The sequence below is a fragment of the Heptranchias perlo genome, chromosome 13, assembly GCF_035084215.1.
Source record: "Heptranchias perlo isolate sHepPer1 chromosome 13, sHepPer1.hap1, whole genome shotgun sequence".
NCBI lineage: Eukaryota > Metazoa > Chordata > Chondrichthyes > Hexanchiformes > Hexanchidae > Heptranchias > Heptranchias perlo.
This window is the reverse complement of record NC_090337.1, coordinates 2,816,489-2,831,404: the sequence shown is the minus strand read 5'-3', so window position 1 is coordinate 2,831,404 and position 14,916 is coordinate 2,816,489. Positions and strand designations below refer to the sequence as shown.

At 44.5% G+C, this 14,916-nt stretch overlaps 1 protein-coding gene across 2 annotated transcripts in view; it reads right to left on the bottom strand.

Moving 5' to 3' along the window:
- The window catches only part of tp63 (tumor protein p63), a 121,425-nt gene that overhangs the window by 12,606 nt on the left and 93,903 nt on the right, over nucleotides 1–14,916 (bottom strand). The window contains exons 8-9 of one of the 2 annotated variants that reach the window (XM_067994841.1): nucleotides 11,763–11,887; nucleotides 4,288–6,367 (exon numbers count right to left, since the gene is read on the bottom strand). In XM_067994841.1, the coding sequence (XP_067850942.1) occupies nucleotides 6,199–6,367; nucleotides 11,763–11,887 (294 nt within the window). In that variant the 3' untranslated portion in view covers nucleotides 4,288–6,198. Of the gene's footprint in view, nucleotides 1–4,287; nucleotides 6,368–11,762; nucleotides 11,888–14,916 lie in introns of those variants that run through there. The other variant, XM_067994840.1, reaches the window with a different exon arrangement.

Sequence of the window (14,916 nt, the reverse complement as noted above, 5' to 3'; positions counted from 1 at the left end):
AGTCTCCATTTGCCCTCATGCCACATGAGGGAGTTCCATACACAGTAGAGAGTGGGAACCTGGCCACAGGTGGGGAAAGGACGTAGAGTGTCATCTTGCAAAAGGGTGACACAAAACGTGTGCACGGTGCTCCTGAATCGAAATGTTGAAGGCATAAAAACCAGACCACACTCGATGCAGCCTACGTGGGCTCTCATTTTACACTGGTGCTGGTAAAACCTCTCTCTACGGGGACCCCCTTGCAAATATCGAAGCACTCCCGAGTACCCTGTCCTAACTTCAGTAAAAGTGTGTTTGCTATCCAGAGGATAACAGTTGCAGAAAATGTACATCAGTATACAGCAACAGGAATGACCTGTTAGTAAATTAACAAGTACATGAAAATAAAATCTGCAACATAGAATTCTTGTGCTCATGGTACACTCAGCCCCAGTCAGACTGGATGTATCGCAGACTCCCCACTCTTCCTTGCAACTTTGAAAACCTATGCTGTGCACACACCCTCTTGCAGTTGGGAGGATGAGTCTGCTGGGCGTTCCTTAGCGTTCAACTCTAATTGATGAAAGGAGCTCTGCAGAATCACAGCCAGAGGGGCACAGCAATACTAATGATTCATATTTAAAATGGGCACATTTCATCTTAATGTGGGGGAAAAAATGTAACTAAATGGCACAGTTTAGAGGGCATTGGAACAAAAAAAGAGAAATTAAAAGCTAATAAATCGTGCCGCCAAGTGCTTGAATTCATGTCACCAAATGTTATGCATGAACCGAGACATTATAATAAGTTATACGTTACAAAATGATGTGCAATAAAATCAAAAGATAGTGACAATAAAATTGGAATCTCTGACACAAGGCCAGCTCATGTCTCCTCATATCACACAAGGTGATGTAGAAATTGTCACCCATCACAAACAGTCTCTGCCGTCAATGGTGGAAAGTACTACCAGGGAGCTGGGATGAAATGGGATCTGGGCCTCTTGCACTCCTAATATGAAGCTGACTGCGGTGCAACACTGCTTCTGCAAGGTGGTGAGCAAGAACCAGGACTGAGCACAGCAGTTCATCTCACTTCACAAGGACGTGGTCCCAGGTTCCAGTCTCAGGGTTCCGCAACACTCGAATCTGTCAGCCACTGGTGCCTTCAGTTGGGCTGAGTGGAGAACGATATTGCTAACAAACCACCAGGGAACCCAGTGATTTATTAGGCTGTTTGCATATCTTAAAGCAAATCACAAATCTAACTGCAAACTCCCTCGTCCCACACCCCCACCACCCAATTTGACCCGGTTTCCCGAGACTAGTGATTCGAATTGGGACACAGTTCCATGGGTGCCCGCAGCACCTCACACAAGTGACCATTCTTCACACGTGCGCCCGGAAAGCGAGGGTATCCATCCATGTGTGTGAAACGGTGGACTAATTCCAGGCCCGATTCTGTACTTAATCAATAGGCACACTCACTCTCCAGCAGGAGTCACTGGACAGTGTGAACTCTGGCTGATACTGACCAGCATGGTCCCTGGTGTATACCATGTATACCTGGGATCGTGCTGGTCAGTATGGCCCAGTACCACACCATACCAAATATACCTGGGACCGTGCTGGTCAGTATGACTCAGTACCACACATACCATGTATACCTGGGATCGTGCTGGTCAGTATGGACCTGTACCACACATACCGTGTATACCTGGGACCGTGCTGGTCAGTATGGCCCAGTACCACACCATACCAAGTATACCTGGGACTGTGCTGGTCAGTATGGCCCAGTACCACACATACCATGTATACCTGGGACCGTGCTGGTCAGTATGAATCAGTACCACACATACCGTGTATACCTGGGACCGTGCTGGTCAGTATGGCCCAGTACCACACCATACCAAATATACCTGGGACCGTGCTGGTCAGTATGACTCAGTACCACACATACCGAGTATACCTGGGATCGTGCTGGTCAGTATGGCCCAGTACCACACATACCGTGTATACCTGGGACTGTGCTGGTCAGTATGACTCAGTGCCACACATACCGAGTATACCTGGGACCGTGCTGGTCAGTATGACTCAGTGCCACACATACCGTGTATACCTGGGACCGTGCTGGTCAGTATGACTCAGTGCCACACATACCGTGTATACCTGGGACCGTGCTGGTCAGTATGACTCAGTGCCACACATACCGTGTATACCTGGGACCGTGCTGGTCAGTATGGCCCAGTACCACACATACCGTGTATACCTGGGACCGTGCTGGTCAGTATGAATCAATACCATACTGCATATTTATCCACAGACCCACTGGATGAAATTTCTTCCAAAATTTTGAGGTACCAGCCTATATTTATTGCTTCCCTCTTTTGTTTAAACAGAGCTGGTCCACTCAGTGATGTAATGGGTTAAACAAATAATTCCACTCAGTAAATATTGTGGGACAAATAGATAATTTCAGTCAATGACATCCCGGGTCCAATACATAATTCTACTCAGTGATGTCATGGGTTGAGTAGATAAGTCTAGAAGAATTATTGAAATTCAGCCCATGATATCAATAAAACGAGAATATAAACATAAAACATGGCAATAAAATTGGAAGGCACCAATAGCCAGGATTTTAAGCCTTAGTACATTAGAACAGAATTAAAGGATCACATACTTGTTACAATTTAGAAACAGGGTTTTACTTGAAAAAGCCCAGAAACACACTGGGTCACAGCAGGTCATTCCCTTGATCTGAATGAGTTATAACTGCAGTATACTACCCATACTTCAATACTGGTAAAACATTTAAATATTACTTTAATATCATGCTCAATTTGTGAAAACCATTTCCTGAAACATTCTCTTCTGTCGTGCAAAAACAGTGTGCAAATATCAGTTTTTTTTTGGTTGAAAAGAGTTCATTTTTCACCAACGTGTGCCAGGAAAACGTGAGCAGATTCCTGAAGAATTCCGAAGCACGAGGTGTTTGGGGTTCACTTGCTGATCTTTGCCTCCGTCTCTTCTGGTTATTTGTTCTTCCTTTTAATATGTACTTAATTCTGGGACAAATGCTCTAATAATCCTGCCAAAATTTTACATGCTTCAAATCAAATTTTAGTTTCTCTCTTCTGTCTGCACTGAAAGCAATTAAACAGGTCTGAAAACAGAGCAAGAAACCTATGATTTGTCTGGGTTGTTCTGTAGACAACATCCTTTTGCGAGTCTCCCCATGAAAGGAAACACTTTTATTTTGAACTAGCTTAGTGTGTGTCTCAGCTTGAACCCCAGTCCGGGTACGAAGTGTAGTGGTTATGGTACTGGCCTAGTGACCCAGAGGACGAGAGTTCGAGAGGTCTAATCTCTGCATGGCAAATTTGATCATTTGTGGACTGACAACAGGAGGGAAAAATAATGAGCATGAGAAACCCAACTGGTTCACTAATGCCCTCCAGGGAGGGGAACCTGCTGTCCTTACCTGGTCTGGCCCATACCAGACTCTAGTCCCATACTGCATCCTTGATTCTTAAAGCCACACAGTTACTATTCTCTCCTGACAATATAATTCCAAACAAGGCTGGTAGCTTTAGACAGCAAAATATTACACACAACAGTCACACATTCTCTTCCTTTCCAAAGGAGGGGTACATCATTAATCCAGGCCAACACTGCACCAGGGACGCTGTGTGCTGGAAAGTTGAGGTAGAGTTGAATAACCACCTTGTTAAATTGGCACACCCTCAAATGCACTGGGGACTGTACCAATCGATGGTTTTACTAACCATCAGTGGGAGCTGATATTCACCCCTTTTGCCTGGTTTAAGTTCTGTGAGTAGACTGGCTTTAATACTCTCCTGTGGGTCTCGCATTTCAAATTCCTGCTCTGGCTCATTCTCAGGGTGACTGTGCGTAGGGTTTTATTTTGTCAGTCCCCAGCCAGGCTGTAATGCAGGAGGCAGAATGAGTATCCTGGATGTGCAATTTGCCATTCCTATTCAGAATCTTCACTCCCAGGTGGTGATTTGCCCTACAGCACAAATATCAGGTGGAGATCTGCCCTACAGCATTGATTTCAGGTGGAGATCTGCCCTACAGCATTGATTTCAGATGAGCTGCTCTACAGTACTGATTTCAGGAGATGAGCTGCCCTACAGCCCTGATTTCAGGAGATGAGCTGCCCGACACCACTGATTTCAGGAGATGAGCTGCCCGACACCACTGATTTCAGGAGATGAGCTGCCCGACACCACTGATTTCAGGAGTTCGCAAAGCCCAAAACAATGCAATGGTTGTAACGGTGATAATCTTCAGATGTTCAGGGCAGGCAGTTCCTGTGGTCCTCTTATGGAGAACGCGCCTACTAAACTTTGACTCCAAATTGACCATATGCAAATTACATTTGTACATCAGCAATCAGGAGCCATTTCAGCTGTCACACGAATTTACACCACACTGTCCATGGAGACTTCTACGGGTTCTGCATGCGGCTCACCGCTTCTCTGTAGCACATTCTGCAGTGATACTGAATGCTCGCAAGTCACTCACAGGCAGAGCAGTTTTAAGGTTTGATTTCACCTCTTCCAAATTCCAGATGTTCCTCTCCTTAAAAAGTTTAGAAACCCTCAGGAATTGGGCCTGTGTGAGCTTTGGGATTTAATCATCCACTTTCCGTTGTCCCTGGAAACACTGTTTGCTATTTTGGATGCTCAATGAATATTTGGAGGAAAGGGCCCGTTTGCCAGCCCTGTCGTTCTGTCTGTGCTACTGGACAAGGCAATTTTTTTTTTTACAGACAAGGAAGTTATTGAAGCTGTTGGAAATATCTCCGCCCTCAAGTTGATACCAAGCACATACCACCTAAATGCCAATGTTTGAACAGAAGGGGCAGTGCCCCGTTAGCTGAGGATACTCGTGAGGATCACCAATTTTAATGGGTGTTAAACTCGACAAAGCAAAGCCAGCGCATTCGCTCTACAGGACTACAGGAACGGTCAGATCCTGCTTTTGCAAAAGGCCTTTTTGGGAATTGTTTACTAACTAATTTTAATTTCAAAAGAAAGAGTGGTATAGCCATGATAATTGTACAGGAAAACTAGTCAATCTTGCGTGGAGTTACACACTGGGATTCAAGACCAAGTGTTGTTCTCAAGTGAAGCAGGGTTAGAGTGCATGGGGAAACTGGACCAGGGTATGCAGTCCCCATTTTAAAGTCATACATTCTGTCCTTATTTTTACATTTCCTTTATAAATTCCTATGACCACATTTATAATGGGACTGCCTATGTAAACTCGTCACGCTGCAATTTCACCCTCCCCCCCGTGGTGGCGCTCCATTAGAAATGTGGACATAAAATTCAATAATGGAAGAAGTTCACAGGAAGTGCATGCAGATGTAAAATTGTTAATATATTAATGTAGATAAATTCTAAAATAGCTTTCGATGTCTTCAAGAGTTACTGTTAATATTTCCAATCGAGCGGACGATCCTTCCCCCCAATAAAACACCCTTGGGCAGCAGGCACAAAGTCATGAGCCTGGTACTGGCACATTTCAGACAGCTTCAGTAGGTTAAAGTGGGAAATATTTTCACCTCAAGAATCCCCAATTGCTAAATCTTACATAAGGAGATATGTTTTGTGCTTTTGAACTATTGACTTTCGTTGGGAAATGGGCAACATTAGTCACCATCCCTAGTTGCCAGGTAGGTAGCAGGATCCCTATAGTGAATCATTTGGGTTTTTACAACTAAATAGCAGCTTTCGTTGTCCTGTGCCAGTCCACAAATGGCCAGATTGATTGCGTTTGATTTCATAGCAGGATTCCATGGTAGGATTTGAACGCGTGACCTCTGGCTTGCTAATCCAGAACCAGAACCACTTGGTTATCGTAGGCATTTTACTAAAGAAGCAGTCAATGGGGTTGTGCACTCATGAAATCATTGGAATGGAATTTAATGCCACATCAGACGGAGAGTACGACACATCATAGCTGCTCACAGGCTGCCTGCAACGAGCAGATGTCAAATATTAAAACCAGTAACAAGTGCTGACTGAAGGACACCAGCAAATGCCAGCAGATTTCCTCTTGCAACATTTGGGGATTGCAGGCCATTTCACCAATCCAATGAACACTAGCCTACAGATTCTTGGACCACTTGAAGTGGAATATGCTTCCCCTTTAAACTACTCCAACTCAGTTCTCGGGCAATTCCCTTTTATGAATAATAGAAGGTTTGAGCTGTGGTCTCTTCGTCCCACCCCCCTCTTTCCAGGTTATGTAAGGTGTTCTCAGTCTGTACAGAATCGGACGTTTTCTCCTTCATCAACAGCCTTTTGCCGCTGTTTGACTCCAAGTGTTCATTTTGAAAGCAGGCCTTGAGCAGACTGGAGAGGGGAAACCGGAGAAAGAAAGAGAGAAAAGAAAACAACCGATGAGGATCGAGAGATTTCACCCCAAGTCTTAGACTTGCCCATCTTCATGATCATGACAATTTCACGTGGAAGAGATTGTGGTTTCAAACAGATTTATTTGGATACACTTGATTCAGAGGTTTAGATCTCAATGGATTCAGATGAAAGGGGTGCAGTCAAACTACCACATAATGGAACCCAGAACTGGGTGTAGGAGCTAAAGGGGATTTAAGCTTCAGAGTCTTGGTTCAACCACTGACACAATTCTCTGCAAGTTTCCTTTGTTTCACATTGTCCAGTGTCCACAAAATGCAGAGTTAAATAGCCTAGTCACTTGGTACTAATCCCCTAATTATAGGCTTGTTACACTGTGTTTACCTGTAAAGATTCTGGGGTTTGGGGGGGGGGGCGTTGGGGTGGGCACAAGGTGTCGGTTTAACTTGCATATACTCTGTAACTGCTTAACCTGACAGTAAAAGGCTTCTGATACAGATTAAAAAATGACATACCATCCGATTTCAGGCTCTGAACATTTTACGAACAATGATGGACAGGAAAAGGCCCTGTGGTCCATCCAGCCTGTCCCACACAATCGTGATACCTTGTGTATCACAATATACACACTACCCACCCACATCATATGATCTTCTGGGAGAGGCAAAAAAAAGATAAAAACCCAGGCCAATTTGGGGGGAAAAAAAATCTTGGAAATTCCTCTCCGACACCTTTGGCAATCAAAATTAGTCCAGGAGGTCACTCTAGCCCCGATAATTCTATGCATTACATTACCTACCTGTTAGTTCCATACCTTTAAGTGGTATGGAACTAAAACAGGATATTGAAATGTCTAATCGCTGCAAGGTGTGGGCTCTATTGTATTACTCATAGTGAGATGTCCCCTCATTTAATACTCTGAAATGTAGAGACGGTAAATATTTTAAAATGTTGCCACTGTAAACTAATATTGATATGTGCATCACTGTTAGGTAAACGTATCAAGGAATATGGAGCTAAGGCAGATAAATGGAGTTGAGATACAGATCAGCCATGGTCTGATTGAATGGTGGAACAGGTTCAATAGGCTGAACGGCCTCCTTCTCTTTCTATTTTCCTAGAACAGGAACATCCTCAAAAAATTCTAAGGATGCCCAGAATGTGACCCATTTAACCAGATCGTGTGGACAGTCCCTGAACTAGAGGACCCTGTTACAATGGCACAACATTATATACCACGTCTTAAGAGGTCCAGGGATATCCTTGGGCCACTAATTATCTCTTACTACAAATTTGAGGTTTTGGAAACATTTTGTTTTAAAAAAAAGTTAAGACTACTTCATGAAAATTGTACTGGCATTGGTCAGTGCTACAGAGGTTACATCTGTGGCAATAACTTTCTCAGCAGCCAATGTGGCAACTAACTTGCACTCATGGGTCATGGGACACTGGCCATACTATCAATCCAAGCCTCCAGCTACTGATTGGTGCAACGGGCAGGTTTCAATAGGTTCCACTTTAGCGATTCATGGCAAAACTTACAATACTCCAAGTGGCCGAAAGTCACGGGAGTCTCTCAAACAGCAGTCCACAGCGAAGCACATGGATTTAGATCCATATTGAAACATGTATACAAGTTAACACAAGGAGACATGACTGGCAGGCTTGAGGAAATAAATTATGGATATGAATTCCCTACTTAACAGCTCTATGAGAGCAGCCTCACCGCATGGACTGCAGTGGTTCAAGGAGAAGGCCCACCGCCATCCTCTCAGGACAACAGGGGATGGGCAATAAATGCCGGCCTTGCCAATGACAGCCACGTCCTGAGAACAAATTTTTTAAAACCGTTGATCAGGACACTGCGGCTGAAAGACCACCCAATGACCCCCAACCCATCCACCCAAAGACAAAGTGAAACGAGAGGAACAGCTTATACCAATGTTTCCAAATCAAACCGATGGAAGCAGAGGAGCCAGTCACACTGACAGTAGCTTTAAAGGAATAAGGACAGGCTAATTAAATGTCATGATCATGAAGATGAGATCAACAGAAAAGTGTCAAAAGTACAAAAGGAACTGCCATTGAGCGATAACTAACAACTTAAAACAGCAAACAAAAGGAAATAAGACATTCAAAACTGGAGATATGACTGTACATCAGCCCATTTGATCATTTCTACATTTTACGAGTGCAAGTTTGACAAACACAATTATAAGATTCTAAAGATAAACCCAATACTTTTAAATTGTTTCATTCATCCACAAACTCTGTAACTTGGGCACAGGCTCAAGAGAAAAGGGTAAACAGTTTCGATTTATCTATTTCACATAGAGGGGATGCAGGAAGGCAGTGGAACTGGAGAGCTTTTTGGCAAAAGATGTGTTGGGGAGAGGAGAAAAAAAGGAGAGAGCTAGAAAAAAAAGAGAATATAAATGAATGAATATGGGACTTTTGGACTGGCTCTGTGCATCAATGTTTCTAAAATACCTAAAATAAAATATTACGGCAAGTATAACATTCAGTTGCATAAAGATCAAAGATCAGTAAACTGCAGCTTATTGGTGAATTGTGAATCTTCTACTGGATTGTTGTAGTATTAGACAATTCTAAATTGATGACACATTTTAATGGTGAGTTATGATCTAGTTGGGTTGAACCTGGAATCGGGTCAGATACTACACACGCGTACAGTGATTTTCACAGCCGCATTCAATGTATTCAGTTCAAAACGATAGTACTAATCTGATGATTAATACCACAACAATTGGATTTACCTTGTTTAGTAACTGGGACCCCAGTGACAGAACTGTTCCCTTACAGAAGATGGGGATTCTCGAAGAAGTTCAGCTCTTAAAAACGTATGCTTTTTATACATTCACATTTACGATTCAACTTATGCCAAGAAACTCTCAACAGGTTAAAAGGACCTGATGTTTCCAGGTTGTGCCCTTGAAGTTGGGTCAGTTCAGTTGTATCAGTCCCGTGACATGGACCTCATTCACAAACCATAAAACTTTACAGCACAGACGGCTATTTGCTGGAGCAATCCTAAACTAATCCCACTGTCCCACTCTATCCCCATAACCCTGTATCCTCTTACACTTCAAATATTTATCTAATTTTCCGTTAAAATCTTTTAAAAGCCGCAATAGTCTGTCTTAACCATTCTGTGGCAAAGCATTCCATGCTCCAACAATCTGCTGTGTAAAGAAATTTATCCTAACCCCTCTCTTCATCTTAGAGGATTGTAAATTGATGAACCCCGCCCCCACCCCGCAACTGACTCTCTGATCTTTCCCTGTTTGACCTATCAAAACTCTTTGTAATTTTAAAAATCTCTATTAAATCACATCTTAGCCTTCCTTGCTTGAAATAAATAGTCCCAGTATCTCCTCATAACTATAATTTCCCACCCTGGCGATTCTACGCTGTACACTGTCTATGGCTTTAATGTCCTTTCTATAATAGGGCGTCCAAAACTGCACACAGTCTCTAACTGTGACCTAACGAGTGTTTTGTATACACCCATCAGTACTTCTTTCCTCTTGTGCTCTGGGCCCACATCAGCCGCAATCACAAAATGAAGGATCCCTTGGTGTGTGGGAGCTGGAGAGTCATCAGCTTTCCCCGGTTGGGGACATTTCTGAGCATTAAGATCACTCCAGAAAGGGCATCATCTCCATTTCATATTCTTTCACCCTATTAACATGTTCCTAGACAACAGATACAATATACTTCACATCACACTGACATCCCTTTCCCTCCAAAAGATATAAGGAGAAGGAATGGTTGTTGCGCTAATTTTCGTTTAAATATTTCCACAGTTAGATCAGGCAATTTGGTTTAAAAAGGTTTTCAGGCACTTTCATCAAACTGGTCTCCAGAAACAATGTGGGTATTCGCTTCACTATGAAACGTTCCTATACATCAAGGTGGAGATCAGCTGGACTGTAGGAAGTGATGCACTGCTCAGGTAATGTACGGACATGAAAACGCACGAGTGCCCAGACTCAATGGGTCCATGTCAGAGCGATTCAGGCTTGTTACTGGGGTTGTTTAGGAAAAAAATTGTACTTTCAGTCAATACACTTCATTGTTGTGACACATTCCTGATGTAAATTACCTCAAATTTGCCTAACTCCAGCAACAGACCTGTACCCATCAGAAATGAAACCCAATGTTATAGTGACAGGCCTGTACTCACCGGTACTGTACCCCAATATTATAGTGATAGGCTTGTACTCACCAGTAATGTACCCCAGTTATACAGTGACAGACCTGTATCTAACAGTACTGTACCCCAGAGTTATACAGTGACAGACCTATTCCCACCAGTACTGTATCCCAGTGTTTTACAGCTGGAAGTACTCCCTCCCAGATGCAACCTTCTATAATTGTATTGCTGGGTGTTCTCCACTTACCCACCGTGTCACTTTACTGAAACCCTAATGTAAGCAACTCTACATTAATTGAAGAGCACTGAATTCCTCTCTCTCATTCATCGTCCCAAGTAACCCAGCATTCTGTGGGGTCCTGGCTCATTAGTCCCCATTCTGTGGGGTCCTAGCTCATTTGTCCCCATTCTGTGGGGTCCTGGCCCATTTGTCCCCATTCTGTGGGGTCCTGGCCCATTTGTCCCCATACTGCGGGGTCCTGGCCCATTTGTCCCCATTCTGCGGGGTCCTGGCCCATTTGTCCCCATTCTGCGGGGTCCTGGCTCATTACTCCCCATTCTGCGGGGTCCTGGCTCATTACTCCCCATTCTGCAGGGTCCTGGCTCATTACTCCCCATTCTGCGGGGTCCTGGCTCATTACTCCCCATTCTGCGGGGTCCTGGCTCATTACTCCCCATTCTGCGGGGTCCTGGCTCATTACTCCCCATTCTGCGGGGTCCTGGCTCATTACTCCCCATTCTGCGGGGTCCTGGCTCATTACTCCCCATTCTGCGGGGTCCTGGCTCATTACTCCCCATTCTGCGGGGTCCTGGCTCATTACTCCCCATTCTGCGGGGTCCTGGCTCATTACTCCCCATTCTGCAGGGTCCTGGCTCATTACTCCCCATTCTGCGGGGTCCTGGCTCATTACTCCCCATTCTGTGGGGTCCCCGGCTCATTACTCCCCATTCCCTGGGGTCCTTCATCGGCTCTCGCTGGTGGTGGGAAACAGAATGACTGGAGACATTATGAAAGACACTGGAAACCTGACAGAGGGTTTAAGGCAGTAATCCTATCCTGGGGCTGAGTTGACGGACAGACTATTCCAGCTTTGCCATGAACGCAGCTGAACGCCTCGACTGGATCATTGCCGTGTAACCTAATGTCAGATGTTATTCTCTACATAGCTGTGAGGCTGTGTTGATGTGTTAACTCACTGTTTCTGCAGCAGGTGTTGCTGCTGCTGCCTGTAGCTCTCAATTGTGTGCTGCGGCAATAACTGCATCAACTCCAATGACTCTTTAATCTTTAGTAACACTTCGTAAGTCTCTCGTCCCCTTATCTGCAAATCAAGAAACGCGTAATAATCAGACAGAGGAGGTGCAACAGCAACTATATTACCTTTCACACAGCAACATTCCTAGGGCAGGAAGAGTGAGAGAAGTCTTGGACTTGAATGTGGGGGGCTTGATCAAGAAGTTTGCAGATGATACAAAAATTGGCTGTGTGGTTGATAGTGAGGAGGAAAGCTGTAGACTGCAGGAAGATAGGCCCGTTGAATGCACATCTTGTGCCATGTGGGAACTCCAGGACGCTTCTCATGTCCTGGACAACCGCAGGTACAGGAAGTGTTGTCAGCTGGAGGAGCTCGAGCTCAGGATTTCGGAGCTTGAGCGGCAGCTGGCGTCACTGCAGTGTATCTGTGAGGCTGAGAGCTAGGTGGATAGTACGTTTCAGGAGGTGGTGACCCCACAGCTTAAGAAAGCACAGGCAGAGAGGGACTGGGTGACTGCCAGTCAGTCAGGAGCAGCAGGAAGTACAGGAGTCCCCTGAGGGCATCTCGCTCTCTAACCAGTATTCAGATCTGAATACTGGTGAGGGAGAGGGCTCCTCTGTGGAGTGCAGCCAGAGCCAAGACCATAGCACCATGGCTCAGCTGTACAGGGGGTGTGGAGAAAGGTCAGCACAGCAATAGTGATAGGACATTCTACAGTTAGGGGAGGAGACAGGCATCCGCAGACGTGATTCCAGGATGGTATGTTGCCTCCTTGGTGCCAGGGTCAAGGATGTCACTGAGTGGCTGCAGAACATTCTTGGGGGTGGGGGGAGGGTGAACAGCCAGAAATCGTGGTCCATATCGGTACCAACGGTATAGGTAGAAAGAGGGATGAGGTCCCGCAGAAAGATTTTAAGGAGTTAGGAAAGAGAGTAAGAAGCAGGTCCTCAAAGATAGTAATCTCTGGATTACTCCCGGTGCCATGCGCTAGTGAGAATAGAAATAAGAGGATAGAGCAGATGAATGCTTGGCTGGAGAGATGGTGCAGGAGGGAGGGCTTTAGATTCCTGAGGCATTGGGACCGGTTCTGGGGGAGGTGGGACCTGTGACCTGTAAAGGCTGGACGGGTTGCACCTCAACAGGGCCGGGACCAATATCCTTGCTAGTGCTGTAGGGGAGGGTTTAAACTAACTCGGCAGGGGGATGGGAACCTGAGTGTAAATTCAGTTGGGATAGAATCAGAACTGGAGATAGAAGGCAGAAAATTAGTAAGTGACTTAGGAAGGCAGAGGAAACAATGGTTAGAAAATAAACAGCAAGGGAGTTTGGCAGTGCTTAAAGGTATATACCTCAATGCAAGGAGTATAGTGAATAAGGCAAATGAGCTGAGGGCACAGATAGACAAGTGGCAGTACGATATCGTAGTTATTACAGAAACATGGCTTTTAAAGAGGGGCAGGAATGGCAGCTCAATGCTCCTGGCTACAGGTTTTTCAGACGAGATAGAGAAGGGGATAAAAAAGGAGAGGGGGTGGCAATTTTGGTTAAAGAAACAATTACAGCTGTGAGGAGGGATGATATATCAGAAGGATCATCAAATGAGGCCTTATGGGTTGAGCTAAGGGGCAGTCACACTACTGGGAGTGTACTATAGACCCCCAAACAGTCGGAGGGAGATAGAAGAGCAAATATATAGGCAAATTTCTGAGAAGTGTAAAAACAGTAGGGTAGTAATAGTAGGGGATTTTAACTACCCGAATATTAACTGGGACACAAACATTATAAAGGATATAGAGGGTGCAAAATTCTTCAATTGCATTCAGGAGAACTTTTTTAGCCAGTAAATAGCAAGCCCAACAAGAGAGGGGGCAGTTCTGGATTTAGTTTTAGGAAATGAGGCAGGGCAGGTGGAAGGAGTATCAGTGGAAGAGCATTTTGGTGGTAGTGATCATAATTCAGTTAGTTTTAGCATAGTTATGGAAAAGGACAAAGATAGAACAGGAGTTAAAGTTCTCAATTGGGGAAAGGCCAATTTTACTAAGCTGAGAAGTGATTTAGCAAAAATGGGCTGGAAACAGCTACTTGAAGGTAAATCAATGTCAGAGCAGTGGGAGGCATTCAAGGGGAAGATTCAAGGGGTTCAGAGTAAACATGTTCCCACAAAGAAAAAGGGTGGGGCTGCCAAATCTAGAGCCCCCTGGATGACAAGGAGCATAGAGGGTAAGATAAGGCAGAAAAGGAAAGCTTATGTCAGACACCGAGAGCTCAATACTACAGAAAGCCGAGAGGAGTATAAAAAGTGCAGGGGTGAAATTAAAAAGGAAATTAGGAAAGCAAAGAGAGGGTATGAAAAAATACTGGCAAGTAAAATCAAGGAAAACCCAAAGATGTTTTATAAATACATTAAGAGCAAGAGGATCACTAAGGAAAGAGTAGGGCCTATTAGAGACCAAAAAGGTAAACTATGTGTGGAGGCAGAAAATGTTGGTATGGTTCTTAATGAATATTTTGTGCCTGTCATTACAAAAGAAAAGGACGATGCAGACATTGTAGTTAAGGAGGAGGAGTGTGAAATATTGGATGGGATAAACATAGTGAGAGAGGAAGTATTAAGCGGTTTAGCATCTTTGAAAGTAGATAAGTCACCAGGGCCGGATAAAATGTATCCCAGGCTGTTAAAAGAAGCAAGGGAGGAAACAGTGGAGGCTCTGACCATCATTTTCCAATCCTCTATTGGATACAGGCATGGTGCTGGAGGATTGGAGGGCTGCTAACGTTGTACCATTGTTTAAAAAGGGAGTGAGGGTTAGTCCACATAATTACTGGGCAAATTATTGGAATCAATTCTGAGGGACAGGATAAACCGTCACGTAGAAAGGCACGGAGTAATCAAGGACAGTCAGCATGGATTTGTTAAGGGAAGGTTGTGTCTGACTAACTTGATTGAATTTTTTGAGGAGGCAACAAGGAGTGTCGTAGATGGTAATACAATTGATGTCGTCTACATGGATTTTAGCAAGGCTTTTGACAAGGTCCCACATGACAGACTGGTCAAAAAAGTACAAGCCCATGGGATCCAAGGAAGAGTGGCAACT